Source organism: Lynx rufus, unplaced genomic scaffold (genome assembly GCF_022079265.1).
Source record: "Lynx rufus isolate CCGP_SWC_20201006 ecotype Redwood Valley unplaced genomic scaffold, mLynRuf1.p SCAF_12, whole genome shotgun sequence".
Classification (NCBI taxonomy): domain Eukaryota; kingdom Metazoa; phylum Chordata; class Mammalia; order Carnivora; family Felidae; genus Lynx; species Lynx rufus.
This window is the reverse complement of record NW_025814826.1, coordinates 49,525,908-49,546,612: the sequence shown is the minus strand read 5'-3', so window position 1 is coordinate 49,546,612 and position 20,705 is coordinate 49,525,908. Positions and strand designations below refer to the sequence as shown.

Genomic DNA, 20,705 nt, shown 5'->3' with positions numbered 1-20,705 from the left:
ACATTTTAATGTGTGTTTAACTCGGAGATGTCCTACTTCCTGATTTCCCCCACCCAAAACCAACCTGTTACTTCTGGTTTCCCCATCTTAGTTAACAGCATCTGTATTCTTTTAGTTGGGCTAGTCAGAAGTGTTTGCTTCATTTGTGACTTCTCTTTGTTCAACTCATATATATGGGTATATATCTGAAAAAATATATGTATCTGAAATCTAGCTACTTCTCATTAACTCTTCTACTGTAATTTTAAACCACTTTGCTCTCTAGTTGGGATTATTCCAAAAGCCTCCTCACTGATCTCGCTGCTCCTACTCTTGCCCCAATAGGGTCTTTTCTCTACAGATGAGTTGCAGATGTCTCTTCCAAATGAGAAAGTAAAAGCCAACATTTGCCAGTCCCTACAAGGACCTACACGGTGTGGTCCCTTTTACCTTGCTGAGTTTGCTTCCTACCTCCTAGGGTAATCCACTAAGGCTTGCTGCTCTTTCCTTAATGTGCCTGTCAGCACATTTTTGCCTTAGGGCCTTTTCATATTTTGTTCCCTCTGCCTGGATGGGGTTTTCCAGATTTATGGCTTAATTCTTCACATCTTTCAGATTTCTGCTCATTTGTATTCTGAGAGAGGGCTTCCCCAGTTCCTCTGTCATCTCACCCTTTCACTCTATACTTTACCTTGCCTTTAGGGGCACCTGGGTGGCTCAGTTGGTTAAGCATCCGACTTTGGCTCAGGTCATGATCTCATGGTTCGTGAGTTCGAGCCCCACATCGGGCTCTGTGCTGACAGCTCAGAGCCTGGAGCCTGCTTCAGATTCTGTGTCTTCCTGTCTTTCTGCCCTCCCCCCACTTCCCACCCCCTACCCCCTTGCTCATACTCTCTCTCTCTCTCCTAAATATAAACATTAAAAAAAAATTTTTTTAATTAGCATTCTCTGATCACCTGACATATATAAATATGTATTATCCACACCTCCACCACACTAAGTTCTAAGAGGGTAGGAACTTTGCCTAAATTTTTCACAGCTATATGCCCAGTGTCTAGAATAGTGTTTGACACATAGTTGGACTACATAAAATGTTTTTTGAGTGAATATATGCATTCATGAATACGAGTTTTGAGAATGAAGAAATTACTTTTAATCGGGGCTCTGGCATTTAGCTAAGTTAGATTTTGGATCTGTGGAGCTAGCAGGGAAAGTACTGCAGATGGGTTGATTTGGGTAAACGCAAGAACTCATGAGTTCGTCCATTTCTCATACTTGCTGCTCTAATCTTTTTCTGCACTTTTTAAAAAAATTTTTTTAATGTTTATTTATTTTTGAGAGAGAGAGAGAGAGAGACAGAATCCGAAGCAGGCTCCAGGCTACAAGCTGTCAGCACAGAGCCTGATGCGAGGCTCGAACTCAGGAAGAGTGAGATCATGACCTGAGCGGAAGTCGGACGCTCAACTGACTGAGCCACCCAGGCGCCCCTCTTTTTCTTCACTTAATGAAAATTTCAAAGTCAGCCCACAACCTGTGAAATCTTTAAGTATGGAATATGAATGTAAGGATTTTGTCATGTCAGTGTTAGTTTTTCAAGCACTTAGTACAACATCTGGTCCTTCAGAGATGCTTATCAAAAATGTTTTGTGGAATGACACTTTTAAGAAAATGTTTTAATGAGCACAGTCAGTTTTCATTATTCACCGTAGTTACGTTCTTTAAAGTCACCATGAATGCTGAAAGAGAGCGAACACTGAACCATGGCTTTAAAGATATGGTTAGGTTCCAATGAGCCTCTAGTCACAACATTCATTTGTCAGCCAGGCAATAAATAGCTTTGTTTTATGTGTGTTTCTGTTTAAAGACAGCTTGTTTAATATACATATTGTTGCTTCTTTAGCGTTGAACTCACGGCTAACCACACAGTAACTCATGCCTGAACGATGCTTATCTAACACAGGATTTCTCTGTAAGACACACTGCAGGCTTCTTGCACTTAGGAATACTACACAGCACTTCAGCATCAGACTCGAGGGATATTTTAAACAGCAAAGTCACTTATAAAAAGCACAATAATGCCAAAAACCTAGCACTAAATAGACCACAAAAGGACACTGGTTTATAGTAAAAGAGCCGAAACAAAAGACAGTGCATTACCATATTTGACCTCAGCTTACGCATCAAGCTACTCAGATTTTTCACTGCCGTGCACATGTCTGCAAATGACTGGGAAAGCACTGCAAGTTTTGAGATTATCAATAAATTTTAAGAGAATAGGCAAATTTGTAATACAGAATACATGAATAGTGAGGAGCAACCACACCTTGAAAGTAAAATAGTGGTCAGCAGACCTACGCTTGACTAATTATAAATCTGTTTGCTTTAAAAATCTCGGGTTTTTGTGGGGCGCTGGGTGGCTCAGTCGGTTGAGTGTCTGACTCTTGGTTTTGGCTCAGGTCATGATCTCACAGTTTGTGGGTTTGAGCCCCATGTCAGGTTCTGTGCTGGAAGTGCTGAGCCTGCTTGGGATTCTCTCTCTCCCTCTCTGACCCTACCCAACCCCCCCCCCCACAAGCACTGTGTCTGTCTCTCAAGATAAAGAAATAAACTTAAAAACAGTATCTGTGGTTTTTGGCAGACAAGGAGAATGTTATAGTCTTAGAATTACCAAGTAATAGAATGAATTCCTTAGGACTTTAGATATTTTAATTGCCTCATTGATATACGTGAGAAGTAAAATCAGAAGAATAAAATGACTTTCTCCCTGTCACTCAGCTATATTATAATAGAACTTGGACCAGAACCCCGGCACCTGTTTCATCAGATAGTAAATTACCCATTCCACATCAGTGTGGTGATTCTTAGCCACTTAAACTATGTTTTTTTTTTTTCTTTCTTGGCAGTGTTATCAACAAGGTAATATACAAGATCTTTTAAAAAAATTGTTTTTTAAAAAAAATTTTTTTAAGTTTATCTATTTTTGACAGAGAGAGACAGTGGGAGTGTGAGCTAGGGAGGGGCAGAGAGAGAGGGAGACCCAGAATCTGAAGCAGCTTCAGGCTCTGAGCTGTCAGCACAGAGCCCGACGCCAGGCTTGAACTCACAGACCACAAGATCATGACCTGAGCCGAAGTCAGACGCTTAATCGGTTTAGCCACCCAGGCGCCCCTTTAAAAAAAATTTTTTTTTAACATTTATTTATTTTTGAGAGACAGAGAGTGAGTGGGGGAAGGGCAGAGAGAGGGAGACACAGAATCCAAAGCAGGCTTTCCAGGCTCTGAGCTGTCAGCACAGAGCCTGTCGCGGGACTCAGACTCACGATATGTGAGATCATAACCTGAGCTGAAGTTGGATGTTTAACCGACTGAACCACCCAGGCGCCTTAGGTTGTTTTTGTAGAAATACAAACAATACAAAATTTGGGAAAAAAGTAGAATTCGTAGTAATGGAATTTCTTTCTTAAAGTATAGCACTTATCTGTTCACTGAATTAAAGTTCTGCTTTCCTACAAGCAGGTCATTATTGCAAAAGTATTCTTTAAGTACTAATGAAAATACTTGCTAGCACACCAAAAGAGCTTTGGTAGCTACCTATCATGTCATCCTTTTCTAGTAAAGGACAATAGCTTTTCTATGAAATTAAAAATTAACGTTTTAAAGACTGAGCTGTATTTTTGTTTCACTATATAATTTAATATGGAACTTATATCAGCAAGACTTTTTATGTCCACAAGATGTCACTAAAGTCAAAACTTAAATTGCAAGCAATTTTCAGCTTACAAACATGTCTGTCGTAAGTTTATTTCTAACATTCATTGGTTAAATAAGCACTTATCAAGCATGTATTATGTTCTCACAATCGCTGTAAACATGTTTGTTTGAAAATTGACATACAATTTCCCAGATAAATAATACTATAAATGATGGTCATATATCCAGGAGTAGCTATAAAAGTTAGCCGATAATATATCCAAACATAATGTATACTGTATTTGAACTACTTTACAGGTCCAGTAGACTTTGTGAAGTTTTATAGAAAACCAACTTTCCACTTATAAGGTTATTTTTTATGGAAAATGTGGTCTGAGTCAAGCTGGAAATGATGTAGAACTAGGAAAAGTTCCCTTCTCTTTCTAATCAGAGCTGCCCTTCTGAATTTGGGACCTGGGAGCTCTTTGAACATGTTTGTCACTGATAATAAAAAGAAAGGGCACATGGTAATTTTTAGATTATACTTACTCTTCATGAGGACTCCATTCTTTTCATTGCCCACAGATTAATAAATTGAGGACAGTGTGAACGTTTAAAAGAAGCAGAAGGGCACCTGGGTGGCTCAGTCAGTTAACTGTTCCACTCTTGATTTTGGCTCAGGTCATGATCTCACAGTTGGTGAAATTGAGTCCCATGTTGGGCTGTATGCTGACAGCACGGAGCCTGCTTAAGATTCTATCTCTCCTTCTCTCTGCCCCTCCCTTGCTTACACACGTTCTCTCTCTCTCTCTCTCTCTCTCTCTCTCTCTCTCTCTCTCTCAAAATAAACAAGCATTTTAAATAAATTAATTAATTTAAAAAATAAATAAAAGAAGCAGAGAGAAACCTTCCTTTAGCATTTTCTAAAGTTATTGTTAGATTATCCTAAAATACTCCTGATCTACATGAAAGGAAACAGAAGTTGCACACAGTTCTTAATATTATAAACTCTAGCACACCAGGCAGTTCAACAAAGATTAGATCTAATCTCTAACATTCTGCCTTATATTATTTATTTAATCTTTTAAAGACTTGTTAGGGAAAAGAAAAGTTTAGGATGCTCTTTTTAAACTTACCAAGCTAACACATTTTTCTCTTTTACTATTTAAGTTCAGTGTCAGTTTATTTCAAATGTAAATTACTGCATCATTTTAATTTTGCAATCTTAATTGCACATTTATTCTTCAACTCCTAGAATATAATCGTACAAAGCAGTGAAGGAGAGTTTTGCTTTAGATCATATCTTGAATACTTAACTGCTTTAAAAGTGAATACTTAGATATTATCAATAAATTTGAACAACATACCTTGTTCCTATCACAGTGTCTTTATACTCAGTAGATTTTGTGGTAACTGATGTGATCGTCTGTTATATTAGCTATGCACAAATTCAGGGATGCCGAAAAAAACACTGAAGAAGGCATTTGGACATTTATCTTTCAAGGTTGGAAACAAACAAAATGGCCAAAGCCAATTTTGTTATTTATCACTCAATTGAAATAGCTATTTTCAAACATTTCTCAAACCAAATCTTGTAAGGAGACCCAATATATAAAAGCAGTGCTGTGCTAGTTGAAGGAGGGAGAAGATGCTCGACCCTTTCCCCTTTGAGTCACCTTCTCAGAACCTGACATCTCTATCAAATACAGTTTTAAAATCAGTAAGCTACAGCAAAGAGCTTTTAAAGAGGGATTTGACACGTGGAGCGGATGAAAAGACAAGTTACAGACTGAAGGGAAATATTTGCAAACCATATAGTCAACAAGAAACAAACTAACACTTAATTAGAAAATGAGCAAAATATCATGACCAGATGGTAAATAAATACATAAAATGATTCAACATTATTAGCCATTAGGGAAAAACAGATTAAACCCACAGTGAGACATCACTGCATATCTGTCAGAATAGCTAAAATAAAAAGTGGCAAATGCTGGTGATGACGCAAAGAAACTGGATTGCTCACACATTGTTTGTAGGAGTATAAAATGGTACAGCCAGTCTGGAAAAGAATATGGCAGTTTCTTATAAAACTAAACATGAGCTTGCCATACAACAATTGCACTTTTGGACATTTCTCCCAGGGAAACTAAAGCACAAAAACCTGTATCAATTAATAATACTTCCACTGCATTGCTCTTTATCCCCATATATTTATCAGCCTCTGACGTATTGTATGTTTACTTGTTTATTGTCTAGCTCATTGCACTAGAATGTAGGATTTATTATGACCAGGGATTTCAGTTGCGTTCATTGCTCTATTCTCAGCATCAAGAACAGTACCTGACATGAGTAAGTAGTAAGTGGATTAATTTATTAATCAATGGCAAAGAACTACAAAGCAGATTTTGGAAGAGATTCCCACCAAACTTACCAGATATCTCCATCTGAATCCATCCTCCTATGGAATCTGAGCAGCTCAGACAGTTTTGATTGGTCCAATTTCTAAGAACTACGAGTGCATCTCCCATGAAATCCAAGAGAGGAATTGAATGCGAACAGACATGATAGAACAAGCCCTATTTACATTAAAGTGAACACCAGGAATTTTTTTTTAACACTTATTGTGACTTGTAATTCCCATTATATAAGAGGTCTACATTAAGAGTCTTCAGAAGGGAGCTTATAATTTAGGTGGAGAAAGTAAAATTGTACAAATGATAGGTCAAGATAGAGTTAAATCGGTATCATAAGAGAAATTCAGGCATCCTTGTGGAATCAAGGGAAGTTGGGTTTGGTATTAGGAAAGGCTTTATGAAAGGACTGGTATTACTTTTGGAACTTGATATTTATGTGGAACTTAAATTTTATGGATAAAATTTAGCAAGTGGAGATAAATCAGGAGAGTATTTCTACTGGAAGGAACAAAGGAAAGATCAGGGGATCTGTGTATATGATCTTCTGTATGTATGTGTGTGTGTTTTAAACAGAAATAATGGGATAATGCTTCAGAGAATAGCAAGTAGTATGGTTTGGGATGGGAAAGAACTGGTAAATAAGGCTAGAAAGTTTGAGCCTAAACTGTAGGTATCCTTGAATACCTTACCTGGGGAGTTGGTACGTGTTGAGGTACGAAGGTGACAAATAACTTTAACCTAGGGTTGGTATGTTAAAAAGAATTTCGTAGCTGTCCTCAGAACCTAGTAGAAAAGGTGCATGATCAATTAGCGACTGATATTCCTGCCTCCAGAATGAATGTTATATCTCTTCCTCCCAGGGAATTTTGAGGAAAAAATATGAGTTCTGGTTTAGGGGAGAAAATGAGCCAAAACACTGAAGCTGTAGGACTGAGAAGCACCCCTGATAGTGTGACTCATCATTAGAACTTCAGTTCCCTGACATGACACTTTTGAGTTTCCACTTTGATTGAATTTATCTGAATTTATTTGGCACCTAATTTCATTCATTCATTCATTCATTCATTCACTCATGCACACTTGTGTGCACACACACACCAAATATTATAAAAAGGAGTCAAGGTTACACATCTAAGTGAGAGTTTTTACAAATACTTTTTGTAACATTTAAAAATGTTTTTGATTTGTATTACAAAAATCCTTTTTCTAAAAATTACTTATTACTTTAGTTTTTTTAATCTGAAAGAAATTAATTTCTCTTGGAATATCTCTTGATCAGGCAGTAGAGTTCTAATTTATATACATTTGCTGCCTATTATAAAGCATAATTGTTTAATGAAAACTTTACAATGAAATCTATTGTATGTAGAAATTGAGACAGAAATAATTGTACTATATTCAGGGTTTCAGCCTTTAACAATATTGGCTTTTGTTTTAATATGTAATGCAGTTAAAAAATATTTAATTCCTGGTTAGTTTGATTTAGAGTTAGAGAAGTCTTTCTTTTTTTTTTTTTTTTTTTTTTTTTTTTTAAATTTTTTTTTTTAACGTTTATTTATTTTTGGGACAGAGAGAGACAGAGCATGAACGGGGGAGGGGCAGAGAGAGAGGGAGACACAGAATCGGAAACAAGCTCCAGGCTCTGAGCCATCAGCCCAGAGCCCGACGCGGGGCTCGAACTCCCGGACCGCGAGATCATGACCTGGCTGAAGTCGGACGCTTAACCGACTGCGCCACCCAGGCGCCCCTAGAGAAGTCTTTCTAAGAATATATTCTAAGAATATATATTCTCCCTCAATAACTTATGCCAGAGGCATGTTATTGAGGGAGAGTAATTTTTCCCAGATTAGATGTTCGTACCTTACAGATGAAAGAACATGATTTTCATCTGATCTGTGATATTCTTTTGAATGTCCTTTGAGAGATCCTTTTGATCTCTACAAAGACAGTAGGTTTGTTTGGAATAGCTCAAGATGCTTTTTGTTTGTTTGTTTGTTTGTTTGTTTGTTTTAAGTATTTAGAGAGAGATAGAGAGAGTTGGGGAGGGGCAGAGAGAGAGAGAGAGAGAGAGAGAGAGGGAGAAAATCCCCAAGCAGGCTCTTCACTATGAACCCGATATGGGGCTCGAACTCACAAAACATAAGATCATAACCTGAGCCAAAATCAAGGGACGCTTAACTGACTGAGCCACCTAGGTGCCCCGGTTTTTCCATATTTAAAGCTTAAATAACATTTAAAAAATAAATTCAGCTCTTGTGTAAAGCTAAAGATTCCATTTTTCCTCAGCCTAAGTGTCACGGAAAGAGCCTGAACTGGGAATTAAATAACATGGTGTGTGAGCTTTGGCAAATCACTTGATCTTAGCAGGCGTTAGTGTCTTCAACTGTAAAAGTCTGGTTGAAAACTAAGGTAACTTCAGCATTCTCTGAGATGACATAGATATCTTCTCACCCTCTTTATTTATTTTCCTGGTTCATTTGTCCAGTTGCCTTACTAGCCCATTGTGGGTTACTTTTAGGAACTTTGATCAATTTGCCAAATACAGTCAAACTGTCTTTTCAACCCACTGACAGCAAAGCTTCCCAGGTAAAGCTTTCCTTTACACTTCTCGATTCCCTTTCACTGTGATAAAGAAAACCTACCTGCTGTTTTCTCTTTCTTTTACCCTCATTCCATGTAGACTATATACTTCTCTCTTAAAATGCTGTCATTGAAATTCAAAGCTCATTATCTTATAATGTAACTGTTAGTTTTCATATGCGGTATTTATTTATACTTATTTTTTCAGTGTTTTTAAATAAATTAAAATCTTTTTAAGTTTTCATATTAGTAGAATAGGCATTTAAAAATGTTTTTGATTATTTGATTTTGTGATGTATCATGACTCATGGGAAAACTGCATGTTGACTTTTTAGGGTTTTTTTTATTAATTTTATGGAAAATTAATCTAATACATATATTTTAATTTTCAGGTCATCTGGCATATCAAATATGCATGTTGTCATAGTTGAAAGTGGCAGTTTAAATGTAGCTAGTTAAATGTGGTTGGAAAAAGCCTTGGGTTAGTAGTTAAGCATAAGATCATAATACTCTATTGTTCTCTGAATTTAAGGAGAAAAATCAATTGTGACATTTTACATTTGTTTTCAATTTGCCTATTGGTAAAACATACCTTTTTACATCTATATGCGTATTGTTTTCATTTTCTCTTCTATTTTTAAGGGGAAGTTTATATTAGACATTTAAAGGTATGTCAATATAAACATTTTAGCAAAGTGTAATTTTTAACGGGAAAAGACCATAGGAATAACATTAGTTTGCCTTTAAAAGATGTGTTGTTGTTATTGGCATCTTTAATAATATCCTCTTTTATCTTCCAGTGTTGAGATTTTCCAAATGTCTGGCCAACTCTTTCACTCTTTCTATACTTAGATGTTATGTAAAAGAGGAACAGAATAGCAAAATCCTGTTCAAGGATTTTGGTGTTGCACTGTGACTTGCTTTATGTTTTTTAATGTGTTGTTTAGACTTTGAAAAGCTTTATAAATAACCAAGACCACTTTTTCTTAAAATCATGACTTTCATATAAAATCTTTTCTTCTTTGTTCTTTTTAAATCTAGGTGACTGTGGGGATCATGTTGTCATAATGAACACAAGGCACATTGCATTTTCTGGAAATAAATGGGAACAAAAAGTGTACTCCTCACATACTGGGTAAGATAACACCATTGTCCAACAGACATATGAAAAAATGCTCAACATATCTAACCATCAGGGAAGTGCAAATCAAAACCACAATGATGTGTCACCTTAACATCTGTCAGTGTGGCCGCTAAGACAGTAAATGATAAGTGTTGGTAAGAATGTGGAGAAAAACGAACCTTCATGCACTGTTGGCGGGAATGTAAATTGGTATGGCCACTGTGGAAAACAGTGTGGAGGTTCCTCAAAAAACTAAAAATAGAAATACCATATGATCCAGTAGTTCCACTACTAGGTTATTACCCAAAGAAAACAAAAATACTAATTTGTAAAGATACATATACCTCTATGTTTATTGCAGCATTCTTTATAATAGCCAGGATAGAGAAGCAACCCACGTGTCCATTGATACATGAATGGATAATGATGTACATGTGTGCATGTGCACTGGAATATTACTCAGCCATAAAGAAGGATGCAGTCTGGCCATTTGCAACAACATGGATGGACCTAGAATATATAGCGCAAAGTGAAATGTGTCAGAGAAAGACAAATACCATATGCTTTCACTTATGTGTGGAATCTAAAAAAACAAATGAAAACACAAAAAAGCAGAATCAGACCTATAAATACAGAGAACAGATTGATGGTTGCCAAAGAGGGTAAGAGTGGAAGGGAGGGTGAAGGGGAGTGGGAGATACAGGCTTTCAGTTATGGAATGAATAAGTCACAGGGATAAAAGGTACAGCATAGGGACTATACTCACTGGTGTTACAATAGCCTTGTATGATGACAGAAGGTAGCTACACTTGTGGTGAGCATAGCATAATAGAGAGTTGTTGAATCACTAAGTTGTACACCTAAAACTAATGTAACATCAAGTATCAACTACTCAAATAAAAAAAAAAAATGATACTGCCATTGTCAAAGAATATAGGCAGTTGAAATATATTACTTTAAAAATACTATTGGGGCGCCTGGTTGGCTCAGCCAGTTGAGCATCCAGCTTTGGCTCAGGTCATGATCTTGCACTTCGTGGGTTCGGGCGCCGCATCGGGCTCTGTGCTGACAGCTTGGAGCCTGGAGCCTGTTTCGGATTCTGTGTCTCCCTCTCTCTCTCTCTCTGCCCCTCCCTGGCTCTCACTGTCTCTCTCTCAAAAATAAATAAACATTAAAAAAAAAAATACTATTGATCTTACTATGGGTACCTGGCTGGCTCAGTTGAAAGAGCATGCAACTCTTGATCTTGGGGTTATGAGTTCAAGTTCCACAAAAAATATATTAAATAAGTAACCATCCTTTAAAAAAAAAAAACAAAACAGAAAAGAATAATTGATCTTACTTAAAAGAAAAAGCTATTTTCAAAAATTGGCATTTAAGGAAATACTAATTTTGCACATGCTGCGTATATAATTTACTCAACCAAAAATAACCCACAGAACTACACCAAATACTAGTTATTATTAACAGTATTTGTTTTTTCTAGAAGCTTTTCACATAACCTCTCTGATCTAGATTATTCTCATTTTTAAATCAATCTTCTCATTTATTTCTGATTTCCTGTAATTCATGTCACTGTTGTTTCTTGAACTATCTTAAACTTCTGAAAATACATGAGATGTTTAAGGAATGGTGAACAAAATCCCAAGTTTGGAAAATACCTAAAATCTCCACAACATACCTCTCAACGTCCAGGTCTCTCTGCCTGTGTTTGAATAATAGTGATCTCATGGCTTGTAAGGCAGCCCATTCATTCCATCTTTGAAATGGTTTAAATTTTAGAAAGATCTTTATGCTGTTGAATCATAATCTGTTTTTCTTTAGCTTTCATATTAGTCTTAGTTCTCCTCTTTGGACAGTGTAAAATAATCATATCTCTCCACATGACATCCTTCAGATCATTTTGAGATAGAAATCAATAAGAGCCCCTTGATTTGTCTTTTCCCTAAGCTAAACATCTGTAGTTACTTCAGAGTTCTTTATATGGTGTCCCTTTGACTATCCCCTTATATCTTGGTCACTCTCTAGTGTCTTTCTTAACTAAATACACTCAACTGGCTATGTTCTGATGGCTTCCTAGTATAATGGGAGTCGTCCATCTTTCAGTTATGTAATCCTCTATTGGGTGGTACATGGAGTTCACTATCAGCCAAAACTCCCAAGTCTTTCTTAAACATGCTGCTGTTTAACCATGTTTTAACCCATGTTAACCCAACTACAATACCTTAAGTTAAATTTTACCTCCAGCCTTTTAAAATCTTCTGAGATCTTGGGGCGCCTGGGTGGCTCGGTCGGTTGAGCGTCCGACTTCGGCTCAGGTCATGATCTCGCGGTCCGTGAGTTCGAGCCCCGCGTCAGGCTCTGGGCTGATGGCTCAGAGCCTGGAGCCTGTTTCCGATTCTGTGTCTCCCTCTCTCTCTGCCCCTCCCCCGTTCATGCTCTGTCTCTCTCTGTCTCAAAAATAAATAAGCGTCAAAAAAAAAATTTTTTTTTTAAATCTTCTGAGATCTTGATTGCGTCATGGAATGTGTTAAGCCCTCTGCTTCAGGTCATATACAAATTTAATTAAATACCTCCTATACTGTCATGCAAGATACGGTTAGAAATGTTGAACTTTCATTCTTGATTAAAATTGTTATTTCCAATTGCACCTTCATCTTAGACAAGCAGACTTTAATGTCTCCATCTGTTTCTTTTCATCTCTTGCCTAAGTGGGTCTTAGGCAATGCTAGGAATAACTTTTTTTTTTTAAAGACTTTATTTTATTTTTTTTTAATGTTTATTTTTGAGAGAGAGAAAGAGAGCACGTACAAGCAGAGGAGGAGCAGAGAGAAAGGAAGACAGAGGATCCAAAGTGGGCTCTTTGCTGACAGCAGACAGTGGGACTTGAATTTGCAAACCATGAGATCCTGCCCTGAGTCAAAGTTGGACGCTTAACCAACTGAGCCACCCAAGTGACCCACTCAGAATAACTTTTTTGCTTCCATTAGCCAGACTTTGCCCATTCTCCTTAAACTTATTCATGAAATTGTTATTTAACATAACCAAAATAAATTCACATCCAGCTTCAGTAGTTTCTGCTATTAGGAAATCTGTACAGATAAACCAAATTCTATAAAATTTAGAGGTAACGGGGGAAGAAATATGAAAAGTCAGGGTAACAATGCGATAAAAGCATAAAGGGGGAAGTATTGGCACAAAATGCTGTAATAATTACTGTAGCAGTAATATCTGTGGAAAATAATAGCACAGCTAATAGCGAACAGCTAGTATAACATACCCTCTGCTGGTAGTGTCCCCTTCAGTAGAGCTGTCTTATCTAAGGTTGAAACTCTAAACTTGTACATTATCGGTACCCAATTACCACTACTGCTTCAGAATCCTTCATTTTAGCCAACATATTGCTATTTCTTGCCTTTCTGCCTTTGCGTGTGTTATTCTCCTTCACAGGAGTGTTTCTCAAGAACTCATATTTATCCATTAAAACCTGGCTCATTCAACCTCTTCTTGAATGCCTTCCCTATTGTCTCAACCCCGTATGGTAAATAACTGTTTTGTTTCTCAGTTTCTGTTGACTCTTCACTTACTTTGTTACTTCATTTCACTGGATGTACCACTTTTTTTATGCTCAGAACATTATTACATTATATATTCAAATTTTAACTTTCTAGTTATAAAAATTTTAATATATGATAATTTTAGGAAATGCAGAAAAGTTTAAAGAAGGAACTAAAAATCATTTTTCATCCTGTGGACTAAACATTTTAATACATATACAAGTTTACATCTTTTTTTCACTTTATATAAAATTATCAGAAAGCCTTTTTATAAATAGTTTGTCACTGTGTAGTAATACAGAATATGATTTGCATACATAATATCCTTTTTTTTAATTAAAATTTTTAGTTTCATAAAGAGCTGAAAAACATCTTTATACATGAGGCTTTTTCAACATATAGGATAATTTAAAATAAAACTGGAAATGTAATGAATTTCAAGATGAAAGGGATGATAATTGATCTTTTAATAGGTATTTCCAAACATCACTTTAATTTTGTACTAGTAGTGCATAAGAATGCCTGGTTTTATAAAACTGCTGCCACAGCACATCATTAATAATGATTTAATAATAAGATTGTGCTACTTTGATGGACATCTGATTGTTTACATTTGCATTATTATAAGGTATCAATGCTTTCCTTAGCATGTTCTCTGAACATTTTATCTATTAAGAATATTAGTCCACTATTATATAGTTTACTTTTTACAAATTTTCTTTATGATGTCCTTTGTTGTATGGTTATTTAACTTTTATGTAATTAAATCTCTCTTTTCCCTTATAATTTGTTCTATGTTTTCTAGTCTCAGAAAATGTTTTCTTGTCCAAATATTTCATAAACATTCACTTCTCATTATTTTGGAGGTCAGGTGAGATATGTATGTGTGCACCCTGAACTTTGACATCTAACTGTTCAGTCATATAAATGTATTGGTAGGATTAGAAATATAGCTTACTGTTAGATGCCTCAGTAGAATTCACGGAGTCATTTTTTTGTGGACGGGATACTGTCATATTTGTCTACATATCCCCAGCACCCAGCACAGTAGGCACACAGTAAGTATTTACTGAATTAATTTGCATTGGAAAAAAAATGATGAACATTTTAAACAAAGTTTCTTCTCTTCCATTTAGCCTATCCCACACTGGAGGAAGAAGTATAGTTACTTTGTCACCAGTAAAAATCAACTGAGTATTTATTACATTATTCAAATCATTCCTCTACTCAGAATTTTATGCCACCTTTCCAGATTCTTCAGACTAAAGTCCAAACTCATGAAATAAAATGTAAATGGTATTATACTTTAGAACTTGGCATCCCAATGTTAAAAACAGAAAGGTGATCTTTAGCATAGAAGTTGTAAAGTACTTTTTTTCCACAGAGAGAAAGAATACAGGAATTGACGTCTAGACAGGTATTTCTTTTTCTGAAACTGAAATCCCTTGAAACAAATGAAAGTATCACTTTGAATATTATCCATCTTTCTCAGCAAACTTCTAAATCTGCTTTTTTAAATTTTATTCCTGAAATGTGGTTCTTTCAAATGTTTTTAAGTCTGATTGAAACTTATGAAAGGAATTACATTTAGGTAATCTTTAACTTCTTGCAGAGTCCACTGAGTTTATGTTTTCTTTTCCCCTTCCTCAAAAATCATTTAGGCTTTATCCATTCAACATAATGAAACCTTACATCTGTATATTGTTTTTAATTTCTTAAGCACTTTCACAAACATTTTCTCATATGAGTAAACTCTAATAAAGAAGTAAAGCAAGTTACCTACTATTAAACTGGTAGCCACTGGCAAACCTAGATTCCAGACTGAGATCTGGGGCATCCAAGTTACTAAGCTGCCATCAATACTATCCCAAATATTTATATATATTTTAAATCTCCAATTTATCTATTTTATGTATAAATTTGATATGAACACAGTATTGTATCACTTAGGACCAACATATAACTCTTGGTGGTCTTTTACCAACTATTAACAGGAAACAGGATCATTCCCTGTTTTGAGTATGAACTGGACTTAGACCCAAAGTGGCTACCCCTGTTTTCCCCAAACCCGACCCCTAGGTTATACAGACATTCTGATATGGCAGGGAATGTGAAGCATATTGGCTCACTGCTTTTCCTTTCTTAAATTCAAGCATGAACAACTACTTCAGAATGAATGAAAACAATAGTTATGCTAAGAATTTTCCAAGATGTGCAATTTTTATGAAATGAAGACAGTTGACCACTTAAAAAGAAAAATATTTCGAATAGCATAGGTTACCACTTAATTTTTAAGACACTAATGAAAATCATAGTTCCCAGAAACAAGAATAGCTTCATAATAAAAATAGTTTTCATATTATAAAACCATATGCATTTCAAGAAATAGTATATCATAGCCTACTCCCAGTTTTAATGTCTTTGCTTCTTTTAACAGCTATCCAGGTGGATTTAGACAAGTAACAGCTGCTCAACTTCACCAGAAGGATCCAGTAGCAGTAAGTTTATTGTATTTTTTATTTATTAATCATCTGTGGGAAGACTGGTTCAAGAACTGTTTTTCCAGTCTAGCTCCTCTTCTAATGTAGCTATCATTCAAGGCTATAAATTCTGCACTTTAACTGTATCACACAAGTTTTGATAAGCATTATTTCCTATCATTCAATTGTATATGTTTTCTAATTACTGTTTACTATGTTTTGCATTTAGCCAGTTTTGTTGCTTTTCTTTTTAATTACTTGATACTTGCGTGATTATCTAGAATATGTTTGCTGAAAATGTCTTGGAGAGAGAGATGTATATATCTATGTATGATTCTACATCCATTATATCAAAAATGCAAAGTACATTCCAATCAAAAAAAGTCTTACTGACTTTTTTTTTGTTTATTTGATTTATTGATTACCTGAAAGAGTTCTGTTACAAACTCAATTGTGGATTTATTTTTCCCCTGTATTTCTGTCAGTTTTTGTTTTGTATGTTTTGAAGATTTAGTGTTGGATGAATTTAAGTTTGGAATTACATTCTTCCTAAGAATTAATCATGGTACCAACAGCCATTTTTGTCTCTAATTATACTTTTTATCTCGAGGTCTTTTTGTTTTTTTAGTAAACTATATCAGCCTTCTTTTGATAGTGTTTGCCCAATAAATCATTCTACTTTAAATCTATTTATTTATTTGTTTGTTTATTTTATTTATTTACTTATTTATTTTTCTGTCACAGAGGTCATATTTATTGATCGTTAACATCCTAAGCATAGTACTATGCGCTTTATATGATTTTTTTTAAACATAATTTATTGTCAAGTTAGCTAATATATAGTATATACAGTGGCTCTTGGCTTCGGGGGTAGATTCCTAAGCTTCCTATGCTTACATACAATACCCAGTACTCATCCCAACAAGTGCCCTCCTCAATACCCATCACACCTGTTTTCCCCTCCCCCCCCCCACCCCCGCCACCATCAATCCTCAGTTTGTTCTTTGTATTTAGAGTCTCTTATGGTTTGCATCCCTCTCCGTTTGGAACTATTTTTTTCCCCTTCCTTTCTCCCATGGTCTTCTGTTAAGTTTCTCAAGTTCCATATATGAGTGAAAACATATGATATCTTTCTCTGACTGACTTATTTCACTTAGCATAATACTCTCCACTTACATCCACATTGTTGCAAATGGCAAAATTTCATTCTCTCTCATTGCTTGCCAAGTAGTATTCCATTGTATGTATAAACCACAAAAATTTTCTAAGGACCTTGTTTTGATCTGGAGGAAAGTAAAGATAATTGATTAATCTTACACTTCTAATAAATAAACTCAATCCGAAAGAAGGCAAGAAAGGAGATTTTATTTAATTTTTTCCTCTCCTTCTTTCTTGCCTTCTTTTGGATTGAATTTATTAGAAGTCTAAGAGTAATCAATCTTTACTTTCTTCCAGATCAAAACAAGGTCCTTAGACGATTTTTAACACCTACTGTCCCTCACACAGTCAACAATTTTTAAAACCCTTCCAATTCAACATTCTTGTTACTGTTTTATACAGTTAACTGATTTTTTATTATTTTCTTTGCTTACAAATCCTTTTCCCATAACAGTCTTCCTTTGGGATTAATTTCCTTCTTGAAATACTTCTTTTGACATTCCTATCATAACATTCTTTTAATAATAAGCTTTTTATTTTTGTCTGAAACTCTCTTTATTTTTGCTTTCTTCTTGAAAGATAGTTTTGCTTATTTAGTATATGCAATTCTAGGATAACCATTTTTCTCTCTCACCTGTTTGAAGCTACTGTACAAGCAGATTTTAGCTTCTGTTATTGCTATTGATATGTTAGATGTCAGTTGAACTGTTTCTTTGTATGTATTCTGTCTCTTTTGCAGGGGTGGGGGGATCCTTCTGAGATCTTTCCTTTGATTTTAGTTTTCCTGTTTCTTTTCAAGTCTTACTTATTTTGCTTAAGGACTGGCATCTTCAGTGCTGAAAATTTGTCAGCTCTTATGTGTTCTCTTATTCCCTTTATTCTCTATCTGTTCTTTCCCTTTGGAAATCTGATTACATTTGCAGTTGACTGTCTCATTGTACATGAATCATTAGCTCTCTTCCATATTTTATGTCTCCCTGTCTGACATTGTGCTGCATTGTCAATAATTTCTTTTTAATTTTTTTAACATTTATTTATTTTTTGAGACCGCACAAGCAGGGGAGGGGCAGAGAGAGAGGCAGACACAGAATCTGAAGCAGCTCCAGGCTCTGAGCTGTCAGCACAGACCCTGATGCAAGGCTTTAACCCACAAACTGTGAGATCATGACCTGAGCCAAAGTCGGACACTTAACAGACTGAGCCACCTAGGCGCCTCTTGTCAATAATTTCTTAATGTTCTACTTTCTCTAATTATCTTTTTTACCTATATCTAATCCAATCAACCCTTTTATTGAGTTTCCTTTTTTTTTTTAATGTTTATTTATTTTGAGAGAGGGAGAGAGCATGTGGGCAGGGGAGGGGCAGAGAGAGAGAGAGGGAGAGAGAGAATCCCAAGCAGGCTCCACACTGTCAATGCAGAGCTCAACGTGGGCGGGGCTCGATCCCACAAACCATGAGATCATGACTTGAGCCAAAATCAAGAGTTGGCTGTCTAACTGACTGAGCCACCCAACCACCCACCCCCTTTTAGTGAGTTTCTAATTTGAATTTTTTTTTCCCATGAAGTTTTACTACTTGTTTCTTTTTCAAGTTTGCTGGTCAGTTTTGACAGTCTTTCTGTTTCTTTGTCATTCTTTGGTTCCTTATATTTTTTAAGCATTGTAAACCTAATTCTTAGTGTTTATATCTGATTCTATTATTTGTGTTCTTCGTGGCTTTGCAATTTATTGTTTCTGCTCAGGACACTTGATAAACTCATGGACCTTGCAACTTCATCACTGAGAATTCTTTGAGACCTGTGTCTTCAAAGTGGATTTATTCACAAAAGATTGACTTAGCTTCTGGCAGGTGTATGAAGCTATACCAACCTAAGACCTGTTTAGGCTATACTCTAGACTTGGGTTTTGATCCCAAGGGTGAATTTTAGGCCTTGAAGCCTTGTGCAGTAAGGCTCATAGTTATCTGTTTCCTATCAGGAAAGATTTGAATTTTTTAATTTCTCCACTGTACATCCTGGATGTTGGCTTTCTGTTGAAAACCTAGGTTTATGAGGAAGTCTTTGATCCTACTTCCTGACCAAAAAGAGGTAGTCCTTTGAAACCCAAACCCCACACTAAGCTGATGCCCTCTGGGCAAATGCCAGCCTCAGGACTCTTTTTTTTTTTTTTTTTGGTAGTACTTTGTCCTACTTCTGGCCTCCAGTTGTTTCCATGCTTTAGAAAAGATCTTTAAAAACATATTATTAACTTGATTAACATTTACTTGTTATTTGAGTAATATACTAGGAGAAAGTTTTAACCTAAATATTACCTTTCAGTATTGCTAGAAGCGAAGTCTCCTGTTGCCATTTCACAATTTTATATTTCCTTCCTTTCCACTTCACAACCCAGTCTTTGAAATATACACATAAGATAGATAACATTTTCCTCATTAGGAACTATTTTAGCTTTTTACCTAAATACATTTATAAATGAACAAAGTGTGCCGTGAAGACATTCTTTTGTATTTCCCTATAATAGCGAATAAAAATAAATACGTATTGTTAGGATGCAACCATTTGTTTGGTGTAATACTGCCTACAATTTTCTTGGGGGTGAGGGAAAGGGGGACATTTTACTTCTTATCATTTATGCGTATTTTACAAAACTATGCTCAGAGATTCCTTAAGAAATATTTAATGTTCTATTTCAAGATGTGTTTTGGGGCTATTACATATCAATAAAATATCCTATTTTGACTATATGGATTGTATATATGGTATTAAAAACTTGTAAGGGCTGCTGATAGTGTGTACTGTAGGTGCTACAATAAATTGTAGTTTTACTATTTAATAAATATTTTTAAAATTTAAGTTTCTTTGTTATTCTGGCATACTCACTGTACACTAGGAGGCAGTAGAGTCCTACTTTTTTATAAGAATTTGGCATTTGATACCATTTGTAGAAACTGTTCCAACTTATGTTTTGTAAACAAATATTAGAATACATTACAAAATGTTTGATGAAGTCCTGGAAAATAGTTCAGAATTAAATCCATTTGAATTATTACCTCATTTAAATTATGTTAATTCTCTTTTTAAGTATTAATTTTAACTTTGTGTTTTGAAAAGGAACAACTTGCTAAGGAAGAGGTCAGTTATTTTACTTCCAAATCAAATACTTAAGTGTCTGCCTGGAACAGTAGGTCTTCTGCCAGCAGACATAATTTGCTAATCAGTACTTGGTATATGGGCTTGTAAGAGAGTTTGTTTCATAATGCGTCCTTCTGATTATTAGTACAGCCCTGGAATATTATTTGTAAAATACATTAAATAGTACACTTAGTTATTAGTAGGTTATTAAATATTTCAAAATATTGGGGCGCCTGGGTGGCTCAGTCTGTCGAGTGTCTGACTTCGGCTCAGGTCATGATCTCGTGGTTCATGAGTTCGAGCCCTGTGTTGGGCTCTGTGCTGACAGCTCAGGGCCTGGAGTCTGCTTCAGATTTTGTGTCCCCCTGTCTCTCTGCCCCATCCCTGCTTGTGCTCTGTCTCTATCTTTTAAAAATGAATAAACGTTAAAAAAATTAAATATTTCAAAATATTATAATCATATATGTCATTAATTATAAACTCAAGTAAATATGTTGATTGAGCTTTTCCTTATCCCTACCATAGTTATAGTTTAAGAGTTTTTGTCCTTGTATTGTTTTCTAACATGGTTCCTTTCTTGTTTTCCCCCCCT

The 20,705-nt window shown here is 35.6% G+C and overlaps 1 protein-coding gene across 1 annotated transcript in view; it reads left to right on the top strand.

The window, feature by feature from the left end:
* MRPL13 (mitochondrial ribosomal protein L13) overlaps positions 1 to 20,705 on the top strand; it is a 49,253-nt gene that overhangs the window by 5,451 nt on the left and 23,097 nt on the right. Inside the window, exons 3-4 of the mRNA XM_047074136.1 lie at positions 9,707 to 9,800; positions 15,783 to 15,843. Of these exons, the coding sequence (XP_046930092.1) occupies positions 9,707 to 9,800; positions 15,783 to 15,843 (155 nt within the window). The remainder of the gene's footprint in view (positions 1 to 9,706; positions 9,801 to 15,782; positions 15,844 to 20,705) is intronic.